Source organism: Podarcis pityusensis (assembly GCF_964106645.2).
Source record: "Podarcis pityusensis genome assembly, chromosome: 3".
In the NCBI taxonomy this organism is placed as follows: Eukaryota; Metazoa; Chordata; class Lepidosauria; order Squamata; family Lacertidae; genus Podarcis; species Podarcis pityusensis.
In genome coordinates, this window is record NC_138026.1 from 18159752 (window position 1) to 18184488 (window position 24737).

The following is a 24737-nucleotide window of genomic DNA, read 5'->3' on the forward strand; positions in this document are numbered from 1 at the left end:
TCTGGAGTAGGCTCAGAGGTAGTCTTTACCCATGTTCCCACTCTCTCCAAGGGTGTACAAGTCTATTGAAGGTGCTTCCCCAAGCATCCTAACATCCCCTAACATCTAGAGCAGGGACGACCAACTCCCAACAGACTCTCACAGTATAAAAAAACTGGAGATGATCTACCCATTGGACCAACGTTGTTGAGCCTTTTTTAGGAAGCCTAAGGTTTTTTCCCCCTGGGAGGGGGAGGTCACTAAGGGGCCAAAGATCTACCAGGAACACCTTATAACCCACCCCCCTCTTGAAGAATGGTGCCCACCTCACAATCCCAGCCAATGTTCATATGCAATTTTAATGTGACTAGAGAGACATAGGAAGCACATGCACAGACAGAATATATTGCAAAATTCACTTTTTCAATCCAGAAGGGAAACCCAACGCCTTGACTTCAAAGTGTATAAAGCAAGTATTGCTAAAATTAACAGTCCATGTTTAATACATAAAGCATATTCTGCAAAATATTACATCTGCCATCACCCCACACCCAAATGTATTACCATATTGGCCTGAATATAAGCCTCGCTTTTTTTTCCAAATTCCAACTGTGAAAGTGCGGCTTAAATTCGTGACCTTACAAAAATTGGCTTTCACAATATCGCTGCTGAAACAGACATACTGTAAAACGGAATGGTTGTGAGTGCCTGCGGAATTTTAAGGGAGCAGCTCATATTCAGGTATTCTCCCCCCCCCCCCCCGTATTTTAAAGATGCGGCTTATATTCGGGTCAATACAGTACAGTGGTACCTCGGGTTACATACGCTCCAGGTTACAGACTCCGCTAACCCAGAAATATTACCTCGGGTTAAGAACTTTGTTTCAGGATGAGAACAGAAATCGTGCTACGGCGGCGCAGCGGCAGCAGGAGGCCCCATTAGCTAAAGTGGTGCTTCAGGTTAAGAACGGACCTCCGGAACGAATTAAGTACTTAACCTGAGGTACCACTGTATTTAAAACTGCCTTGGTATCTTTATTTTTTTCTTTCTCTTTCTCTCAAACACACACACACACACACACACACACACACACACACACAGTGAGATAGAGAATCAATAAACAGAACATGAGATACTACTGAACTCTCAAAACTCTCCTAGGTCAACCCACAGCTAATAACATTTGTCTCTGGCTCCAGTGATGAAATAGACTTAGCACTGGCACAAAAGAAAAGAGATATGAAAGCAATTTCTTATACCACCACAATGAAAAATGAATGCATATTCTCTGGTAATTAATTGTTTTTGCTTGAAGCTACAAGACTGATTTCAAAGTATGAGTTTTATTTTGGCAGACAAAAAAACCCCAAGAATTATTTTAATGAACACAACGAATGAAATCATACACCACTGGATTATTTTTTTTAACAAGATTTTATTAAACATCATTTATAAACAAAGATGGAAATGCACACAGATTGGAAGCATGCAACTGACACAAATGTAATTTCTTGCTGCACTTTTGCTGCATTCACAGCATATAGGAAAAACTTCAAATTAGTGCCAGCTTTAGGCTTCCTGAACATACTGTTTCAAGGCATTGAATAACAATAAAGAAAGGTACGAGAAAGTGCAAGTAAATATATATATACATATGCATGTGTGTGTATATATATGTATATATATCATATACCACATCTGAACTTCCCACTACAATATAAATGAAGAAGAAAAACACAAGCTGTTATCTTGCCAACTGATCAGATTGTCCTTCAGAACTAATCCATATTTGTAAAATGCCTGATCATGTGAACACCTACGTCCAATACTAATCCTTATTTATCAAATTAAATGAAAACGTAAATGCATATGAATGAAGTTATATACAAATATAGAGGTACTTGCAGAATTAAACCCTAAGGCATAACTGTAAAATGATTGAGATGATCAATGAAATTAAAAACTACTGGCAAGGGGATGATTTTCATATGGATTTTAGTAAGGTTATATCAAATGCCTCTCAACCATGTAGCTTTGCACCTAAAGCCCTGAATATTAAAGCAGTCTGGCAATATAAAAAAGTGAAGCTGGTACGGGTGTTCAACCACAAGTTTTCAGTTTTCTTCAGGCAGGTATGTAAGGAGGTGGAGGTTCCTTCTCTGGCATCTTTACAGCCATTTCATAGGTTGGCAGGACATACTATAGAAGGGAAACACAGATTTTAAATATACATATATATGAGGAAGTTGAGAAACCAATTTCAGATAACCTCGAGAAAGTTTCACTGCTATGTGTTTTTAATAATAATAATAATAATAAATTTTATTTATACCCCGCCCTCCTCAGCCAAGGCTGGACTCAGGGCGGCTAACAAGCAATAATAAAAACAAGTTGAATGAATACAACTTAAAAACAAGATTAAAATACAACATTAAAACATTAAAATGCAGCCTCATCACAGGAGGAGAAAGGAAAAAAGAAAGAGGGGGAGGGAATCAAACTGACTCCAAGCCAAAGGCCAGGCGGAACAACTCTGTCTCACAGGCCCTGCGGAAAGAAATCAGATCCTGCAGGGCCCTGGTCTCATGAGACAGAGCGTTCCATCAGGCCAGTGTTGAAAAGGCCCTGGCTCTGGCCGAGGCTAATCTAACTTCCTTAGGGCCCGGGACCTCTAGGGTGTTGCTATTTATGGACCTTAAGGTCCTCCGTGGGGCATACCGGGAGAGGCGGCCCCATAGGTACGAGGGTCCTAGGCCACAAAGGGCTTTAAAGGTCAAAACCAGCACCTTAAATCTGACCCTGTACTCCACCAGGAGCCAGTGCAGCTCCCATGGCAGAGACCCCGTGAGGAGCCTCGCTGCAGCATTCTGCACCCGCTGGAGTTTCTGGGACAGCTTCAAGGGCAGCCCCACGTAGAGCAAATTACAGTAGTCAAGCCTGGAGGTGACCGTCGCATGGATCACTGTGGCCAGGTCGGGGCAGGAAAGGTAAGGGACCAACTGCTTGATGCAGCGAAGGTGGAAAAATGTTGCCTTGGCTGTTGCTGTAACCTGCGCCTCCATGGATTTTCCAAAAAAAATAAAAATGAAAAAGTTTGCTGACCCCTGGCTCAAAGACATATAATGTCATCAGCCCTGTCACTCAAAATTACAACTGGCAGCTTATTTTGGTCTTGTCAAGATTTTACCTGTGGAGGTGCTTCAAATGCAGGGTACACTGCGATCTCAGGCAAGTTTCTGTTGCAAATGTATTTATAGCAATTCCACACACAGTTAATTAGGTAGGCCTGCAAGGGGACAAACAATATTTCAAAATAATAAATAGCAGATTTGTAAATTACATTTCTAGGAAGACCATACATACATACATACATACATACATACATACCATTCAGCAGACATGCTATGTAAGTTTATTTAGTTGTTTATTCTAGCAAAAAGTAAGTGCTATCATTTTCTAAGGAACTGAAGGCTGCTACAGCTAAAACTACAACACAAACACCTTGTTGTCACAGAGCCAGCACTTCTAGTGCATCAAATTAAAATATCTTCATTTTAGCTGGATAGCATACCAACATCAGCATAATGTATATGGAGAACAAAACAAAGCACAGAGGAATGTAAACTTCAGAACTGCAGGGGAGATGGAATTTAATTGTTTCAACAGTTCCTAACTGTGATTGTGTACTCTTTATGCTTAAAAAGACAGGTTCAGTGCACCAAACAGAAAACTTTTAGACTAGATTCTGAAACTGCTATGAAAGGAGCTAAAATTACCAAACTGAAGACGTAAAGGGATGGTGTTGAGTGCATCCATTATTTCATGCCTCTAACAGACCTCCACACCTGTCCCCAAGCTAATTTGTAGGCAGAAAATTAAAAAGACAGGCCAGTAACCCCTGATGCATTCCACTGTCTAGAAAGTGTGAACCCTTTCCTGGATGATGGAACAAAGGGGAAAGCAGTATTAACTAGGTAACTTGGTGCTGCAAATAGGCTGCCTCCTAATTGTTAGAAGTGGGTGGGAAATCTTTAGCCTGTATACTTAATTATGTCTTCCAGGTTCCTAAACTTAGTCCACCAGGGCATTTTGGCAAACTATACCTGCCTGCCGTATGACTATCACATAAAACCAGGCATGAAAATCGATTATCTCCAATCTAAGCACATAGTTTTATACTGTATGGATGCCATGTACTTGCAATGTATAGTTCAGGGGGAAAAATATGTGTCTAAAACACCCTAAATGTTACTGTACTGGTCTGATTGGTAGTAATTTTGTCTTCTTTTTTAACTCTGACCTAGTACAACAGACTCTCTGCTTCACAAGGCCATGCTCCATAAGCTGAAAAGTAAGAAGAATAGGGGCAGACCTTGCAAACTTGTTCTCACATTTAGTAAACATTTGGGGGGGGGCAGGGCAGGGCAGAGCTTATTAGTTCCATCCCAATCACCTTTCAGTTTGTGGGGGTTGACCTTGTGAAGTGAGGAGTCCCTTGCACTCATCAAATGCACAGGGAACCTCAAGTACTTCAGAAAATTGTCTTTTAGTTAACAAGGGAATTAGCACACTAATCTCTACTTGCTATAAATCCTGTTTACTTAGCCATAAGTTAAACACTTGAAGAAGGCTATAGATAAAATTCAGCAACAACACTAGTGTTTCCTAAAAGATGCAATGTATAATATCCAAAAACTGACCTTCAAGATGATCACCAAGGCAAAAAACACCAGAACAGTGAACAGAAGACAGCTTGAATCGAGGGAAAGGAGGTCATCTTTGTACGGAAACTCTGGCTAGTGAAGGAAATAGAAATGTTTTAAATATAGACCAGGATAACATTATTCAACAACTTCAAAAGCTATCTTTTGTACTTAGAAGTTATTTTTTAAAGAAAAAAACCTATGTTTCCTAAGCTCTACTTTATTTGTAAAGAAAATTAGATGAAATGAAAACAGTTTCATAGAGTATCCATTTAGCTTGTGACAGATACACCTCTGCTTTGGAACCATAGAAGGCAGGCCCATACAAGTCTCCTGACGTATTTAAATATGACACAGATCCATTCTAGGAAGCAAGGAGGAAGTCAATGTGTTTCATTAGCATGGAATCCAAGGCCAACACACAAAGATTTTCCTCAAAAGTTTCAGAAGGGAGGAATACACCAGTCATAACCAGAACAAGGATGTCAGACCTCGTTCTTTTAAAAATGAGTAAGTTATAATGACATTCAACCAAGCTGTAATTTTCATCCACTAAAAATACAGCTAGTAAATATATTTTAACCAATATGCTATAAGAGAGAACACCTGCTGTTAAACAAACAGATGTAGAAATTTTCTTTAGAAATACAGAAGTCAAGATACAAACATACTGGGCATGTATGGAAGTCACTGTAAGAATGAGCCACAGCAAGCCACTCCCTTATTTCCCTCTGCTCCACTGACACAGCCATGAGTTTGGAAGTTTTTGCTTCCAATGTTTATTAACCAGTTTAGCATCAAGTCTACATTGCAAACAAGCCAGCTTCATAACCCATGATCTAAAGCCAGCTTGTTTCTAAACACACACAGTGTTAATTTTTATATTGCAAGGTGGAGTAATTATAAATTAGACATGAAAGCTCCCAAACTGCTCATTGTGGCCAAGGGGGAGAAGGAGGGGGAGCACATAAGCCCAAGGCTCTCTGCAGCTCATTCTCACCATGCGAACTCGGCTTTTATCTGCATATCAAACTCTGATAAAGCATCCCCTTCATCAGGAAAGTAATAAATTTGTCTCCGTATCAGAATACAACATTTACATTTAGACACTTACCAGCTGATCCAGGTAGTCCTTTATTCTTGGTAAGTATGTCAAAGAACTTATAGCCACCAGACAGCTGAGAACAAAGTCAAAGAGCTGGTAACAGAAGAATGGAATCAGCCAGCCAACTCGATGCTAAAAGTGCAAAACAAGAATTCATTAATTCTGAAGTGAATCGAATCGAGGAAAGTTTAGTGCTGAAAACCATTCATATATACTTACAGCAATTGCTCCATACACCATCATAGCACTTATTGTGAACATGAGGAGCGAGATAGCAAAGAGAACACATGCATTTTCTGGTGGGAGAAAAACACCAAGAGTCATTTTTAACAATAAAAGTACATCAAGGATTTATATTTGCTGAACATCCAATTAAGTACCTCGCAAAATGGACTGAAAACTTAGACAAATGGCAAAAGCACTGTGCACTGGTTAACAAAAGAGTGCATCAGAATGTAGCAGAAGGAAGAAAAAAATTTGGAAATGTGATCAAAAGTATTGTAGGCCTCTCTAGTAACTGCTTTTTGAACCACTATTTTAAATATACAATATGATGAAGAATTTCTATCACATAAATGGGATATTGCAGCGCACTGACAATCTATCAGTATGTAGGCATAAAAGTTAATATAGAGGCATAATGGAGCCCACCTCTAAGCTACCAGAACACTCTACATCTTTGACAAATTTTAACACACGAATTTTTCACCACAATGAATTATTTTATCTATCTTAGGAAAGCTGGTTGCAAGGGGAGAAGCTAGTTTAACAATGCATATTCCTTAAGAATACTTCATTTTCTTTTTATGTTCTCTATAGTTTCACCATTGTTAGACAACTTTGCAATACTACTCTTCCATTGAGCATCTCAATGTCACTTGGGAGGGAGGGATCACCTTCACTTCTGCAATGGATTTTAGAGCAGCTGTCTTCAACCTTTTCAGACCCATGGCCCACCTTTGACCCAAACATGCATTTGGGGACCCATTTCTTAATCTTTTACAATATATTTGCGTAGCAACAGTGCTCTTGTTGTGACCCACCATGGATCAGACCATGGTCCACTAGCGGGTCCGTTCCCACCAGTTGAAGGCCAACTGAGCTTCAGTCTGCATTTCCTGCTTATCAATTTTTTGACCAAGTCAGCTTGACTCTACACAAATAGAATAAGATACTGTTTAATATCACTTGAGATAGAAGATACTTTGCCATGTTTTATTTGTCTGAAGAAAGTTGAAAAACAGTATGCTAGGCAACACTTAGTCACAAGCATAATTCTTAGCTAAAAAGGGCATTAGTTAAGTTTCTTCTGTCTCCTACTGATGAAGTGTGTTGTTTTCTATACAGATCTTCCATGAACATCTTTCTATTCTGAGAGGTCAGTGTGAACAGACCTCCTGTAAATAGGACTTGTGGAGTGGTGAGGGATCTTCTAATCAATCATCTTCTCACCAAAGAGAAACATGGACATGTTTCCCCATGTTCTCTGGCATATGCAGAAAAGAGGAGAAATTACTGAAAGCCACAAATTATGGCTTGGGAAGCTAAGTGAAGTGTTTGATCCCTGATTAATGTACCTCACAAATGAATTTCAAAACACATTTTGATATGGAGCTATGTACTCTGAAAAACACACAACACACTATATCAAAGATCATTGCTCTCCAGAAAATATATATACCTACCAGCCACCCTCTCAGAGGGATAGTAGCTACCAATGATTTCAGATTGGATATCCACTGTTGGCACAGTATTAGGGTGAGTAACTTCAACAGTCAGCAAAATGCCCATCAACAGATTCACTACCTGCAAAAAACAAAACAAAAGCTACTACATGAAAACGGGGGAAAGCAAAATACTGTACTACAAACCACTTATATAGCAAAGCTTTCTCAGTATATTTACTCAAAACCCGAAAAAGTTCAACAAGGAACGCTCCCTAATAAGCACATTTGTGTCTGAAGTTTCCATGTGTCATCTGGTGAGGTTTCAGTGACTCTTTTCCCTGTCTAAAATCTGGCAGGTCTGATAAGCTGGGGGACAGAAGATACAAAAGTTAAAAAACAGCAGACCGCCTGCTTCCATTAGATAAGTTTCTTTCGACCATATTGAAGACATCAAAACAGCTCTAATTTGCCATTCAGAACTAGAACAGCCAGTAGTGAGTAGCGGACCCGCTTTTATCTTTTTGTTCCACTTCCTGCTCCATGCCACCCACAAGAAATCAAGCAAAGGGCTGCATTCAATTGGGCAGAGGCCACTGTTGGCCCTCACCTCAGTATTTACTCTGGTTTCCACTCCTTAACTTGTATCTAATTTTTTTCCTGTTTTCTACAAAATAAGCACTTAAGAAGCTCCACATTTTCAGCTTTGCATGTCAAGACTGTGACTGATTGGAATAGGATGAGCAAGCTTGAGATAGTTAAAGAGGGGAGGGGGCTTAATTCATCCATTTAGAGCATGGAAGCCTCAGACTAAGAAAGAAAAGAAAATATGGTCTTCCTACTTCCACTTGTTCCTCCTGCACTGCAAGGAGTTGGACTAGATGACCCTTTGGATCCCTTCCGACTCTACAATTCTATGCTTCTTTCATCACATCAACAAATGTGACCCATCCCCTTCTTTTGTTCTTGGCATCATTTCTATGGGGCTGTGCCAGTCCTTGAGGTCTCTAAGGGACTTAACGAGGCTTTTAAAGGAAAGGAATGTAAAAGTAGAAAGGACAGAAGAGATGCAGAAGCTGCTGTTCCAGAATATGTTCTGCTGTCAAGCACAGGAGAGCCCATGCTTTCTAGTTATCGATGAAGAGAGAGTTAAGTTTCACAGGGGATAAGATTACCTTCCAATGGCTATTTGCCATGTTGGCTATATACTACCCGCCACTGTCAGAGGCAGTATACCTCTGCATGCCAGTTGCTGGGAATCACAAGAGGGGAGTATGTTGTCAGTGTTTGAAATTAGTCAGGCTCCAGGCACATTTTGCACCTGGCTATTGATTACTTGCGACCAAGTGAAGATGCCTGGGGTACAAGGGTGCCTGACATCTCTACCGTTATGAGGTACATGCCTGGGGATCACTGGATCTAGACTGTTTTCACACACTAAATGCACCATCATGTAGAATTCTATCAGTTATATTTTATCTGTACAACTGGAATGAATTTCTGAAACCAAAATGCTTTTTCTGTGCAGCCTGAGCAGGAGTAGTCACCATTAAGAAGAAGAGGTCAAAATAGGCCAATATACAGGTGGACTGTCCTTGGGATCAAGGGACTTTTCTTTAAATTCTCAATGTTCTTAACCTAGCTCAAGATTTTCATCTGAACTAGCCAGATGTTTATCTGAGAATTAATCACAGTCAGCCCATCATCTGAAAAATAAGACTTTCAAGCAGTCTTGCCCAAAAATGGCAACTAGACATTCCGTTTTGGCGACTGCAACTCTGGTTTAAGGAGCCATTTAGTGTCTAACATATATCTGAGTTTCTTACACTGGGTTCCACTCTGGTCCTGCTTGCAGGTTTTCTGTAAGCATCTTGTTAGGTATTGTAATAACAAAATACTGGACTAGACGGGCCACTGGCCTGATCTAGTAGTGCTTACGTTCTCCCAACAAACTACAAATTATGTTACATGACCTCCACAAGATCTTGAGAATGAACATTCAACTCTCCATTATTTTGCCTATCCACATGGCTACCGAAACACAACACAAAGTGAAAGCAGAGAAATCTGGAAAGCAAACCACTGCAAGAAGGAAACTTGATGAGAAACTGTGCGACAATCCCACAGATCAAGTTGTCATGCAAATCACCCTTGCAGAGACAAGTGGCAAGGTTGCTAAGGTTGCTATAAAAGGAACAACTTGTATGAGTAATACCACTTAATGAAACACAAGCGACTCTTGTTACATTTAACTGAGCTATTAATATATACTGATGCTATGATGAGACCTTTCTAACTCCTGAGAAGTTTTACAAACATTAAGATACCAAGCTGTAGATACCAAGCTGTAGGTATAAAAGCCTGAGCTAAGGAAGGCAGAGGTGATACCACCTGTGTTGTACAAAGGAAACGAAATGTCCGTACACTCCTACAGAAACATGGTTACAGACTTAAATGTTATATTTTAAGTCTGGTCCCCCAAAAGAAGTACTGGCCATAGTTCTGGTTATGGGGGAAAAACCAATGTAACTCTCCAAACAGTGTTTGAAACTACCATTGTTCTACGTACATTTTGTGACACAGAATTTCATTAGCACAAGCAGTTTCTGAGGTCTGGGCGCAGTACTGAGCCTAAGATTTCAGATTAAAACTGTAGAGTGGAAGGAAAAGAGGACCTTTTTCTGCCTCCTCACTTCCAGCTACTCTCTGAAGACTGGAGAAGAGACTCTCTTAAAAATATTAGGGGGGTGAGCAAGGGAAGGACTAGGCTATGTGAAAAATGAACATAATATTTTTAGCTGCAGCTCATTCATTTCCAGCTTTGTATTCTTGTTATAAAAAAGCATGTCCAGACATTCTGTTGTTGTGCCCCTCACCTAGGTTTAAGGTGCCATTTAACTCCTAGCTTTCATATCTCAGTTTCTAACACAGTCTCCAAAAACACCAAACTTTGGAACACTAAATTCAAGGCCATTGGTTGAATTTAAGATGTGAAGATGCACTAGACACACCAAATGTTTTTAATCTCAGCAAGAAATATCTTCATCTTCCATTCCCCCTCCAGACACATTCCCTACGGATTAACTGAAAACATCACCAACTTTTTGAGGTCTTTGGGCACATCAGCAAACTGGAGAAACTCATGGGCACCATATCACATTTTGCAACCAAGCAATATTGATGACATTAGAATGCCTGTATCAAGACTAATTTCAAACAGGGTGGGGATGTCCTGCAGGCAGAAAAGAAGACCCCTGAAAGCAAATGGGTGTCCATGGGCATTACACCGACAACCACAATGTAGAGTTTCTCTGTTGACTTCAGATCATATTTACGTACAGGAGGCATTGAGTCAATATAAAATATTCACTTTGCAAAACTGCTAACGATTTTTAAACAATTTAAGGACCAGTATTTCCACCACCTAAAAATTGTTCTGTAACATAAAAGGTCATGTTTTCCCACCTAAATGGCTGTTTCAACAAATTCTTATGCTGTCTTCAGTCTCCCAAACTGGTATTAAAAAATGTTTTCCCCCATCTTATAATAAATATCACCAAAGCAACATATTTAGTTGAAAATGAAATCAGCAAGACCGACTCCCAAATAATAGAAGCCACACTGGGAAGCCTCTCTCAAGCTTTTTCAGTTTATTACAACAGTTAAGCAACTTAGGTACAGCATTCTGTATCTGACAATTGTGATACTATTATACCCTGCTCATCTCTCTTAATGATCACCATCAATGAATAATTTAGAAATACAAACTTCACAGTAATCTATTCACCAAAGAGGTATATGCAAGTGGGTTTTGTAACAGGAATTTACATTCACTGCAAAATGAACTATATGTCTAGGAAAGGCTGAATATGAACGTGGACAGTTGGAAAAATATAAAGAGCAATACTTTGGCTCCAAATCTTCCTATCAACCCAATGCAGTAGTAAAAAGCTTTACATTTACTTAAAATATTTCAAAGGATTGGATTGTCTGACAATCTACTCTTTCCACCTAAGAAAATATGAATATGGCATGTGTTTAATATTTTGTAAATTGTTTTTTCAGGGAGCATGAATTAAAAATTTAAACTGCACATACAAACCCCCGATGTGATTGTTTTAAAGTATTCTAGCTTACTATTGCTCACATACCAAATCTGAGAAAACATACCATCAAGGAGGGGTGGAAATCAAATGGCAGCAATTGAACAGAATTGAGATATGCTTTTATAAAATGAACCACAACACTTTCCTTTAAGTTTGCAAAAGAGGATTTTGTTTGGCTTATCTTAATAGGTTTGTTATAATCCGCAACACAAACAGAAAACAAAAGTGCCTCATGAATAGACCGGCATTATGTAATAATTTGTGTTCCAAGCAGCCAGTGAACTTTTCCCTATTATAATCTTACCAAAGAACAGAGACTGAAATGCACTTTGCCTTGCATTTAATAAGTGTTTTTCTAGGTTAAAACAGAGGAACACAGGTTCAATGTACCAAAAAGGGTTTATAGGAGCTGGTCAACTTACTGGTGAAATATGATCAAACACTGGTCAAGGGATGCATCCAGTGCTATTCAAGTGGATTTCCACTTGAACAGTAGGACTTTCCCTTCCGGCTGTTCCAAAATCTGCCCATAATGGTCCTGACTGCAAGTGACAGAGAGGAAAGGGCAGTTCCATTGTGCACATGGAACCTTGTTGCACGAGCAAAACTGCAGTGTTACATACAACCCTCAGTTTTAAAAAGCATTTATTTAGCACAACTACAATTAAAGTCTTATGCTAGTTATGAAAACTCAAGGTGTGGCCCAATCCTACTCAGAAATCATACAGTGTTCAACTGGGCTTACTTCTAAGTAAATGTGCATAGGATTGGATCCCTAGTTAATTGAAAGACTATTAAAATTCTAAAATTAATGCAATGTATATGCCTCACTAACAATGTTATGCATTATATAAGTATGTGACTATATAACACGTGGAAAAGATATCTGGATAAAAATCTCTATAATTACATACCTCCCTCAACTGAGTATTGATCTGTCTTATTCATCATGATTCCAACTTAAAACTACACTCTGTAGTTTTAAAGTAAACAAAAACAGCTGTAGGAAAGGTCGTGCACCTCCAGTTTTGTTGAAAAGTGTTTTAAGATCTCAATAATATAATGTATCCATACACACTTGGTTACATTTTTAATTTTACTATGTACTGTAATGCAATCAATGTAAATTATAAGAATAAAAAGAGGCGGAATGCGAGCTCTGCCAAGATTGCCAAAGAGAACAAAGCTAGTTGCTGGTGGCTATAAACACGATTTTGTTTAAGCCAAACATCAGATTAAAGGAAAATAACATTCCATGAAACTGCGTATTTCAGGATGGCTGTGCCTATTTGCCTACAGGCACCCTGATCTGGACAGGGAGTATGACCTTTTGTCACATACAGTATTGAGAAAAATCCTTGCAATTCAAAGGATATCTGCAAGCAACATAGTAATTGGTCACGTAGCAAAGGGCTAGAGAGCTTGTATGAGCTTTGAGGGCATAGCTACTTTCTGGGGGGGGGGGGGAATCTCTGCAGCACTCCAAGGAGCCTCATCATCTTCCTGCTCTACCACCTTCTCTGTACTATTAGCTCTCCTTCCCCCTCCAATTTCAGGATGCATTTAAGACAGAAGCTTCAAGTCAATGTATTTTTAATTTCCTTACTATAGTATCTAAAGTGTTAACTTCCCAAGTACTTTCCCCAGAATTTTCTCCAAAACCACCTAAGTCACGCAAAAGCTATTTTTCAAAGAAGACATTTTGGATACACACATTACTTAAAAGGCATTTCTTAGGCATTTAACACCATTTCAAAATCTGAAGTTTGTAAGTTCACAATGTGAACTATTGACAATCAGCTAGAGAACACATTAAATATCCTACACAGTCCATAAGGCCGCTACACGGTTGCAATATAAATACCAATGGTTCCCATTGTTTTAACTTAAGCTGATCAACAAGCTGAAAGAAACTGCATCTCATAAAGTTTCCTACGTTTACTTTAGTTCATAGAATCTGAAGAAGCTGACATCTCCTTCCACAGAAGAACACACAACAGAACTGCAACTCTATCACACCAGTTTTGTTAGTGCTATGTTGCCATCCACCTGTCTCAAGACAATGCCAACGTTCACGCCCCAAATTTCTACTGATTTCAACAGGGCATAGTTTTGTGTGCATAGGCTTAACTTTTACAGCCTATAGCAGAGGTGGCTGAGCTGTGGTGCTCCAGATGTTGTGGAACTCCAACTACCATTAGCTCTAGCCAGTATGACCGAAGATAAATATTGTACCCCAGTAACACCTTAAGGCCAAACGTTAGCTAATCCTTGTTAATCTGAACCCTACTATGCCAGAACAACTACAGCAAACTTCAAACCTACAATGCAGCAGCCATGGTTGATCAAAATGGATGAAATGTGCAACTGTCATTTCTGTGCAAGCTGCTTGAAAATGCTGCGCCATATTTCAGAATCATCGTGTCTCCCCCCATTATTTCTGCTATTTATCTATCCATCTCTGCTTCATGTGCTTTTATACCCAAGTAAAGGTCCCATTATCTTGGCCTACTGCCTTGGATTGGTAACTATAAACTTTATTCTAAAATGCAAAGATGCTAGGGAGCTAACAACTTTCACAACTAGATGGGCTGGGGGAAGTTGGGAGTAGACTATTTTAACAATACTACTTACTCCAGTGTTTATAAAACTTGGGTCCTCAGCTGTTGTTGGACTGCGATTCCCATCATCCCTAGCTAGCAGGATCAGGGATGATGGGAGTTGTAGTCCAACAGCTAGGGATCCAAGCTTGAGAAAATGACTTACTCTGTGCAATAAATTTGCAACTTGGTGCCATTTTTTATTAAAAATATATATATATTATTTTCTATTATATTACATTCCTTTATGAAGTTTTATTGTTTGAAAATTTCATAGCACTGTATATCCATAATCCATTTTTTTCATTTCAGTTAAAATCCTGAGCCTATGGCTTTATTCCTCACTTAACCGGGTTGCAAATTCAAACTCTGATTAAAAGATCTAATTAGTGCTGGTGCATTGGCCAGGAACTAGCCTGATCTGCACTAGTGTCCCCAAATTAACTTTTTTCCCCACTTTTTTGTTGTCTAAGAGCTTGGGTCTTGTCAAAAGAAACATGTAATCAAGTAGCAGGTTCTGAAAGCATGATTCTGCTACACTACAGTATAAGGGGGGGGGGGGCCTTGCCCCTGCTGTAAAATCTCAGAAAGCAGCAAGATGACTATTTTCTGCTTCTTTAAAAAATCCTACCCATGCCAGGCTCAAGGGAGGGGCAAGGAATCAAAAGATTTAAAAAGTAACTTCCAGTGTTAATCACATTTATGAACCCTAGCTAAAGAGTTGCTATGCCGGAAACGCCTTCTGTAACTACTGCTGTGTGGGAAGTGTCCTATTGACCCAATATTCCCTCCCACCGAGTACAAAGATGCAATCTCTTCCTGCTGAAAGGAAGAGACAACACAAACAGCATCCGTAAGGGTGACTGGTCACCCTCACCATGGAAAGGACAACTGACTGCATGCCAACACTTCCCTGAGTACCAGCAGCTGAAAACATCAAAAATAGAAGATCTTGTGAAGACAAGCAAGTGATACAAAGTGGTGCTGAAAACTCACGGAAGTCATACCCCAACCCCCTCCATGCTAACTAGCGCAAGAGTTTGACCTACAAGAAACACTAGCTGCTAAGTGACTTCCCCACTTCCTTATAGAAGCGGAAACTAATGCTACATATATTATGAACTTTGTAGCAAGTTTCACAAGAAGCAGTGAGTTAATTTCTATTTCAATAAAAATTGCACTCACAACGACAACCTTGCAATTTGCTGTTTCAAAGCCACAATGCTATCTCAGTCAGCATTTTCTCCATAGTATTAAAGTTCCAATTGTCTGGTTTTATTAACTCTTTCAGTAACATCCTCTTATAATATATCCACTAGCATCTGAAAATAAAGCATAAACCCAGCTGTTGTTTGGAGTCTGGAAACTACAACAACAGACAAAATAAACTAGTAGTTAATTCGTTCTGCCCATGGGATCTATATTTTAGGGGAAGGTGTACTATAAACCTTCAGAAGAATTCTCACCACTGTCATCAAAAACTGCAACTCTCAGAATTCTCTATGGAAGAGTGGCAATATTAGAACTAGAAGGAGATGACTGAATTTTATGAAAATAATTCTCAAGAGGAAACTAATTAAGCAGTATATAAACTATTTTTTTTTAGTGTTTCTTCTCTCCTGTCCATCACTGCAGAAACTATAGGACCAGAAACAGACTGAGTAGTCCGTATGGAAAGGGAAAGGAGTAAGAACGAATGTTTAGCACTCAGAGCCCACTCTACTTTGTGCAACTGGCAAAAGAGGCATGTAGCAGGAAAGAATCCTAAGGAGAAGCACAAACCAATTCTCTTACACAAACCTTGGAAGGTCTCTTTCCGACACTACCTCCAGGAGTGTAAAGATGTCACAGGTGAGAGGGTGTCAGATTATTTACTACATTTATATACCAGCTTTCTCTTCCGAGGAGCTCAAGGTGGTGTACGTGGTTCTCCTTCTCCCTATTTCATCCTCACAACAACCATGTGAGGTAGGTTCAGTTGAAAGAGATGGCAACTGGCCAAAGGTCAGCCAGTGAGCTTCCTGGTTGAGCAGTGATTCAAATCCTGGTCTCCCATATCATGGACCAACACTCTTAACCATTGCACACCACACTGGCTCTCACCTTGGATTAGGATCTGGGAGGTAAAAGTAAAGGGACCCCTGACCATTAGGTCCAGTCGTGACCGACTCTGGGGTTGCGGCGCTCATCTCGCTTTATTGGCCGCTTCCGGGTCATGTGGCCAGCATGACTAAGCCGCTTCTGGCGAACCAGAGCAGCGCACAGAGACGCCGTTTACCTTCCCACCGGAGTGGTACCTATTTATCTACTTGCACTTTGACATGCTTTCAAACTGCTAGGTTGACAGGAGCAGGGAGTGAACAACGGGAGCTCACCCCATCGCAGGGATTCGAACCACCGACCTTCTGATCGGCAAGCCCTAGGCTCTGTGGTTTAACCCACAGCGCCACCCGCGTCCCTTAGGATCTGGGAGACCAGAGTTCAAATCCTCACTCAGCAATGAAGCTCACTGGGGTGGCCTTCGGCCAGGCACGGTCTTTTAGGGCTAACACCAGGATAAAAAGCAGGAGAGCTACGTACAATACGAGACCCTGAGCTACTTGGCAGAAAAACTGGGAACACACAGCAACAAGTGCGCAGCTGCAGGGTTGCTTTCAAAAGGCTTTGCAGCGAGGAAGTAAAGCCTTCGCAGGCAGCCATGCCTAAGGAAGACCAACCGCAGGCGGCCAATCAAGTCTCCTTCCGGAATCGCCGCTCTCCCAGGTCTTACGTATTTGCTGGCAAAGTTCTGGAAAACACTCGGGGGGGGGGTAACGCGCATGCGCGGCAGCTCCACGGGGCACGTCAGCGCCCGAGGAAAAAAGGGACGTTGTACGGCGGGGCTGCGCGCACGCGCAATAAAGGCTCCCCATCACCCGGAACATCGCCTCACAAACCCTCCGAACGGACAAAAGCGGCCCTTTCCCCTTAACAGCGAGACCTTCCTTACCATGTACCAAGTGCCCAGGATGATAGTGCCGGTGCGGACATGGCAGCAGCCGCAGCAGCGGGTGCTGTAGAGCCGGTCGCGGGCCCGCTTGAACGTCATGGCGGTGTCGCTAATGGCGCCGGCCCGTTTAGCTCGCCTCGGAACGGAACGCTGAAGGCGCTGAGGGGGTCCCTTAAAAGCGTCCCTACGCGTCCGGATAAACCAATCAGCAAGCGGATCAGGAAGTGAAGGGCTTCCTTTATCAAGCTCGCAGGGCGGGACTACGGCGCGCTATTGGCAGGCGAGCCGGCCACTCACGAGGCTCCCGGCGGCTATGCAGCCCCGCCCACCGACGCCTCACGACAGTACTCGGGAGAAAGAGAGAGGCTGGGTCTCGTGGCCGCGGGGGCGGGGGGGGGGGAAGGAGCGGGGGCGGCTTATGCGATTGGTCGCGGCCGGGATGTGGGCAGGCGCGCGCTTCGGCCGTTGGCGCCGCGAGCCTGCTCGCGTTTACCTCAGAGTTAAGCCCCGCCCTCACGCTGTCAGTTGGATTAGTGGCGTCCGAGGGGAGGATGCTGAGAGGTTTTGCGGCCTTGACGTGAGGAGAGGAATCTGCTTTGGAGTCCCCAGGAGTTAGTCGCTTTGGGTTGCCCTGCGACTGACAAATCTAGTAAATAAATGAAAGCTAAAACAGCAAACCGTTAAAAGCACAAACAAACAAAAGGAGACGATAAAGCAGTTGGTTCCTTGCATTGCAGGGGGCTGAACTAGATGACCCGCCTTGGGACCCGACTGACATTCTTTGGGAACCTAGATGTTTCGTTCTTTATGGGCTCCATCCATCATCAACAACAACAGGGTGTGAGGCAAGAGTGACTGCCTGTCCCTGTCCTCCATTTTTGGTACAAATATACTCTGAGCGGGAAGGAGGCAGCGGGGAGAAATCTGTGTTCATCCTTCATAGTCAACCATTCTCAATCCCCGGCTCCCCGCACACTCAAAAAAAGAAGTTAAAATACTACTAAAATAGGATACTGGCAAAATTAGGCAACGCAAATGGAATGGGTGTGACGCTGGTTGGCGCAAGAAACCCACTTTCTCCCCCCAACCCTACAAAAAAGAAAGCCATTTGTATGTGTGCCTTTTTTTGGAAAGGAAACCGATGGAGAAATGCAGGGGGCCTAGCACTTGCTTTCTATGTGATGTCGTATATAACCTTGCAGAGTGTATAAGTTCTGTGAAAACTTAATGCCAGCAGATCCTAGGGTGTCTGAAATTGTCTCCTAGGCACCACTGCAGGTGCCACTGTCCTGCCTCCTTGCCACCCAGCCTACTCAACAAATTCATTAAGCAAGTGGCTAGCATAAGATTTCCAACTCTTGTTGCTAGCTGTGCTTTGGTGACTTTTAACAGCAACCTGCAGTAAATGAAACTGCTTCCCTTTCCCCCATCGATTGATTGCTAAGAATTCGCCTTGAAAAGTCTATTCAGCGATAACTCCCCTCCCAGGGAAATTTACATAAGCTTTTAAAACCATGCAGTTGCTTTTATACTCTAATCATACATTTTAAAACAGCTTCATTGAAACAGCTGCTAAGTTTTTTCAAGAACATTACATCAATGTGCCTACAATGTGGCACACAGAGAGACTGAAAGTTAACAAGAGAAATCCCTGAATCACAGTAGGCCAAAGTTTAATCGTGCAAGAGCGGCACGCAGGAAGCAAGGTCAATAAACAGTTCAAAGTCATAACATAAGGCGGCAGGAAAACCAAGGTCCAAAAACAGTCTGAAATCTAAAACGGGGTGGGGGGTCAGGGAAAACTCGGTACCAGCAGTTTTTGAAACAAATGAGGTATAGTATGCAGATATCGATAAAAGGGCCATGGGTGCCTGCAGAAAACGGCTAACAAAAACAAACAAACACAAATGTGAGTACTGTCTGGGTACTAAAGAGCTGGTGCAAAGATAGTGTCATAGCATGCTTGGACTGGAACTGAAGGCTATTAGATCTGAGCCTTAAGAACACAGCTGCAAGTCGTCCATTTTGCTTGCATATTTGATATACTAGCTTACTTGGAAGTATTCATCTACTCCTGAGGAATCCTTCAGGCAGGCACTTTGGCATTTTGCAGCTATCTGTGCCAGCACCTGCACTCCTTAGGGGTCTGCCTCTGCCCCTGACAAGGGGGCAACTTGTACTTTGAGGGGTAATGTTGAATTGTTGCTTCCCCTGAGGCTGCAGATCTCCCTCCCTCCTTCAACACAAGCTGCTCCTCTGTGGTATTTTACTCTGGGCACTCCAGGTCATCCTCCAAAGGGGATTCCTCTAGTGAGCATCTGACCATATATTTAAAGGACATGGCTTCCCCCCCAATAATCCTGAGAATTGTAGTTTGTTAAGGATGCCAGGCTTGCAGCTCTGTGATGGGGAAACCACAGCTGCTACAGGGAAGCCATGTGTTTTAAAGGTGCGTTGAGTCTGCTCACAATGTCACAAAGTACTCGTAAACCCAGAAAGGTAGCCTCTATCTGATAAGGAAAGTGCTACTTTGGCCTGGAGAGGCAAGGAGATCGTCTCTATTACATTACCTCTGGTATTGCACATTCAAGCAAGATGAATTGCAACACCTGTAAATCCACTGACTGCTGCCTCTGCCTCGTTTCACTTCTCAAATCTTTGCCATCCTCTCTTGTCGATTACACATTAAACAAAAGAGTGTCACACTCCTCCTGGAAGGGCTAAGCCAGATATGGTCACCTAATGTCACTGCTTTGTTGCCCCTCTCCACAATAACCAACCCCACTGAGTCAAGAGGAAATATTTATTCAGCTGAATATTAATTTCTACCTTCATTTGTTGTATCAGGAAAAGGCATACTAACAGGTTACATACTCTCACACTTGCACCTCTATAAAGTAACTTTTAGTGCCAACATTTAGTCTGTTACCCCCTTGAGGCAGGGGGCCTGTCCCCTCTCTGTAAAAAGAAAAAAGCCATTTGTACGTATCTACAAATAGGTAGATAATTAATAGCAAAAAGTTAAACTAGCAGCCTGGGTGTTTTGATGGCCCAACTCCCCAAGTTTGTTACTGGACAGAGATGAATGAGCTGAGGCAGAATTCCAGTGAAAGCAAAGCTGATCTTTTATTATCTGTTGCAACAAAGTCCCTCCCCTCCCCCCCCCCTCAGGAGGTGAAGGACCCAAAACAAAGAAAAAACCACTCTCTTGAAAGGATTGCATTTTGGCATGGAGGAGGATATCCTCTTCTGCAGGGTCACTTGGGATATTTGTCATGTTTACCTTTTTTTTTTTTTTAACATACTAAGTGAAGCCAGGCAGACTGTGGTGTCACATTCCTGAAGATCAGCACGTTTTCACACAGTTCCAGACAGACTTTACACAAAGTATTGACACTGGAAATAAGAGTTTCTTGGGGTAGTCTACGTGATAACAGCCGTGCTCAGCAGGATGCAGAGATTTCTTTTATGTAGGGTACCTGAGCAAACAGGGACAACCTTCTAGGGCTATTAACGCAATAGTGTTTGCAGATTCTGGAAGAGGAACTCCTTTAGGCACTTCCCTGATGGGCATCCTGCCTACATGACCCTAGGCTTTAGGGATTATGGAAGACCCAAAGTTTCCCACAATGCAATATCACACCCACACACTATAGGCTCAAGAATCATACATTTACAAGTGATCTTATACATACAGTGGTACCTCGGCTTACATACGCTTCAGGTTACAGACTCCACTAACCCAGAAATAGTGCTTCAGGTTAAGAACTTTGCTTCAGGATGAGAACAGAAATTGTGCTCCGGCGGCGTGGCAGCAGCAGGAGGCCCCATTAGCTAAAGTGGTGCTTCAGGTTAAGAACAGTTTCAGGTTAAGAACGGACCTCCGGAACGAATTAAGTACTTAACCCAAGGTCCCACTGTAGTTCCATAGAGAAATTTAGGTTTTCCTTGTTTTAACAGGCTAGAGTGAAAGTTTCTGGCTTAAATGTTGAAGAAAGATGAGAGCATATCTAGGTTGGTGCTTTGGAGTAACATAAGGATACTGTACATTTATTTCATGTGCATCCTGGGGAATTGTGGTGAGGCCCACAGCAGATGTATAGAGAAGGGAAAAGCGGGGTGTGATGCAATGGGCATTTTTCTGGTAAAACTCACATCTCAGCTGCTTCATGAGTCAGGCATTTTACCAGCCTGTGTTTCAAAACTGTCCTGGGCTGATGCATAAATGCCTGGAAGTTAAAACACTTTCTTTTCATGTATTAAAGAGATATACATCAAAATCACCATGTAAGTGCTATTGCTATACCTTCTATTTTTTTGCAGGGTTCCCCCCCCCCCAACTTATAAAGTTAGCACCCTGTCATTCAAAACCTCTGTAAATGAGATTTTGGTGTTTCACACAGTCATTTGTGACTTCTCTCCCCACTGTGGGCAGACATACCTTTAAAGTTTTTTTTGGTATAGTTTCCCACAGTGAATGTTTTTCCTTGTTTGCAACTAGCTGTCGGCTGAGTCGCTGGTAAGATCAAGCATTACTATTCCATAGGGCTCAGTTACAGAACTATGTGTTGAAATCCTGCTGAGATTTGGGCATTGGAAATAACTTTGCGACTCTGCTGAATGTATAAACACGACATAGTTCTCCGTTTAAAGAGCACATTATCACTGGAGGAGGTGTGTTAGAGACAGCGGCGTAGCGTGAGTTGTCAGCACCCGGGGCAAGGCAAGTAATTTGCGCCCCCTAACCCGGGGCAAGGCAAGTAATTTGCGCCCCCCCCCCAACCCCTAACCTGCCGATCTGAGTCGAGTTGCTGCTGGCGCTGCCGCCCAAACCATGCCGCTTGCCCGGAGGAGGAGGGGGGCAGAGAGGCGAGGAAAATGCAACATGGCCCAGCAGCTGCAGCAGCAGCAGCGGAGGCGGGGCTGTGAGGAGGGGCTGCCTGGCACGTCCTCCGCGGCCCTGACGCGCGGGGCTGAGAGCCGCTGCCTGCCGGACGCCTTCAGCCCGGGCGCACGCACAGCTCGTCGGTTCCACGAGACATGGGGCTCTGCTACAGCCTGCGCCTGAGGCTCTTCGGCGACTCCGGAGGCAGCGAGCGCGCCCCCCCAGATGTTGCGCCCGGTGCGGCCGGCCCCCCTGGCACCCCCCACGCTACGCCACTGGTTAGAGAGAGTGAAATATACTCAGAGTCGCAAAGTGATTTCATGCCCCTTATTCAGCTCATAGTGGTGAGGAGGAATGAATGAATGACCCCTCACAGTATCTGCTTTATATACATTATTTACACAATGGGCTGCACATGATTGGCTAATTCTGGAATTCTACTGTAAGCCAATCAGGTTGTGGATTCACTTCTCTCTGGAGTAGGATTGGGTGGTTCCTGCCAACCAATCATACTGCTGCATTGTTCTAGGACCAATCAGACTGCTGCATTCTGAATCCTATTGTTCTAGGACCAATCAGACTGCTGCATTTTGGATCCTATTGTTCTAGGACCAATCAGACTGCTGCAGTTTGGATCCTATTCAACTCGGTACATAACAGAGAGTGGGGTGCCTCTTCTCTGATACTAGGTGTTTATATGGCTAATTTGCTTTAGTGAGAGAGGAAGAACTATTGTTTGTGGCTAAACTGGAATCTGGCATCTCAGAACCATCTCAGTTATTTTGCATTTATTTGATGGTATATGTAGTGTTGGAAGTAGGTCCATTGGTGCTTTATTATGGGAATAAGGAGGACAAAGGTTTTGAGGGGGGGCGGGCGACTTACTACAGTGGCCTCCAAACGCGCTAGTATCACTTCTGCATTCTAAATCTGTAAGGAGAAATGACGTACAGAGACAACACATATTTTGCCGACAGACTTAAATAACCTTTGAGCCGCACACATGCTATTTATGTGAACATCTGCTTCTTGTTACCGTGGAAGAGAAACTCTTGTTAATATAAACTCGCTTTCTGGCTAATGCAAGTTTTATGTTTGCATTGCAAACTGATTGAAACAAGAGCTGCTCCAAGCAAGTCCCATATGTAAAAAACTGCCCTTTGATTAGTAGAAGCAACGTTCTCAAAGTTAAACGTGACTTCAGCATATGCATCTCTCTTTGCCACTACAAACAAAGCAGTCACTTCTCTAATGACTCAGCAGGTTATCGCACAAGTTACCATCTGTTACTAGTTGTGGATTTTTAATGCTCCCTTCTTCCTTTGAGTCATGCTCCTTGTATCTTTTCTGTATCAAGAGCTATTTATATTTTGGATCTCCAACGAATCAGGAAAAAAAATGCTTTTACCAGGCATTTGATCTTCAGAAAATAAGCAGCTAAATCTTTGCTCCCCATGGAGATGAATATTACCATGTGCACATCAACTTGCTACAGAAGACATAGTGGGAGGGGGGAAGAACTGTTAAAAAGATGTCAACCTTATTTAAATTAGGACTGTTGTGACTTTGGCTGTCTTTGATTACTGTGAATTGCCTCATCAAATTTATCAGGAAAGCACCGAGTGTTCAGGGATGTAACAAAAAGGATTTAAGATTCCTTTATGGTCTAGAACAGGCATAGGTACAAACTTGGCCCTCCAGATGTTTTGGGACTACAACTCCCATCACCCCTAGCTAACAGGACCAGTGGTCAGGGATGATGGGAACTGTAGTCTCAAAACATCTGGAGGGCTGAGTTTGCCTATGCCTGGTCTAGAATCTGCCTCCAACCTAGAAAATCTGCTACCCTTTTAAGTTTTGGGGAAAGACTGAAGGCAGTTCCCATTTGAATTTAGACAAGCCAGTAAAAAGCTTTTAGAGAGGGGGAGGGAGGAGCTCCTGTGCATTTAGTTGTGAAGAAGGAGGCATTTTAGTAAGATTAGCTTCCTTCCCTCTCTACAAATAAAGATGCAGAAGCCCTGTCTTCTTTTTCATCTGTTGACACACAGCGAGAGCTAGATTGAAAGCAGATGAGACCCATGATAGTTTTATCCTGTTGCCTGATGAGAATCTGAAGTAGAATCAAAATAAAAAAATCCCTTCCAGTAGCACCTTAGAGACCAACTAAGTTTGTCATTGGTATGAGCTTTCATGTGCATGCACATTTCTTCAGATACACTGAAACAGAAGTCACCAGACCCTTATATATAGTGAGAGGGTGGGGAGGGGTATTACTCAGAAGGGTGGTGGGAACGGGTGATTGGCTGATAGGTGTGGTAAACCTGTTGACGACTGTTGATGACTGCAATTGGTCTTACAGGAAAAAGCAAGTGGTGAGATGGCTAAAAATAGTGTTATCATGTATAAGGAGAATCCAATGTCTCTATTCAGACCAGGTCTCTCCATGGTTTTAAGTTTGGTAATAAGTTGCAATTCAGCAACTTAAAAAAAAAAAAAAGGTTTTATTTTGTTTCGACTACGGCAGACCAGCATGGCTACCTTACCTGTAACTGAAGTAGAATCGTTAGTTTTCCTGCCTGTTTTAACAGCCTGTTTGCTTCCAGTAGGTTCTGCTAGTTTATGTGTAAATAAATCCGATTATAGAAAAAAAATATTGTTAGACGAAGCGCTGTAGCTTAGTAGAAGAACATCCGTTTTGCAGTTTCA

General features: G+C 42.2%; 1 protein-coding gene across 1 annotated transcript; it reads right to left on the reverse strand.

The window, feature by feature from the left end:
• Positions 1-1957: 1957 nt before the first annotated feature.
• Positions 1958-17426, reverse strand: LAPTM4A (lysosomal protein transmembrane 4 alpha). The gene is made up of 7 exons (XM_080998440.1): positions 17147-17426; positions 7473-7593; positions 6007-6083; positions 5797-5919; positions 4680-4775; positions 3167-3265; positions 1958-2178 (listed from the first exon to the last, which is right to left on the reverse strand). The coding sequence occupies exons 1-7, from the start codon at positions 17243-17245 to the stop codon at positions 2104-2106; spliced, it is 690 nt and encodes a 229-aa protein (XP_080854566.1). The 5' UTR covers positions 17246-17426; the 3' UTR covers positions 1958-2103.
• Between the last annotated feature and the right edge of the window lie 7311 nt (positions 17427-24737).

Bases quoted from the DNA above. Each gene is read 5' to 3' on its own strand.
- LAPTM4A (XM_080998440.1), bottom strand. From the start codon at position 17,245: ATGACGTTCAAGCGGGCCCGCGACCGGCTCTACAGCACCCGCTGCTGC. The intron at 6,084-7,472 runs GTAGGTATATAT...TTCTCCCACCAG, and splicing joins TCCCTCTGAGAGGGTGGCTG to AAAATGCATGTGTTCTCTTT. The intron at 4,776-5,796 runs GTAAGTGTCTAA...TTCCTTCACTAG, and splicing joins AGGACTACCTGGATCAGCTG to CCAGAGTTTCCGTACAAAGA.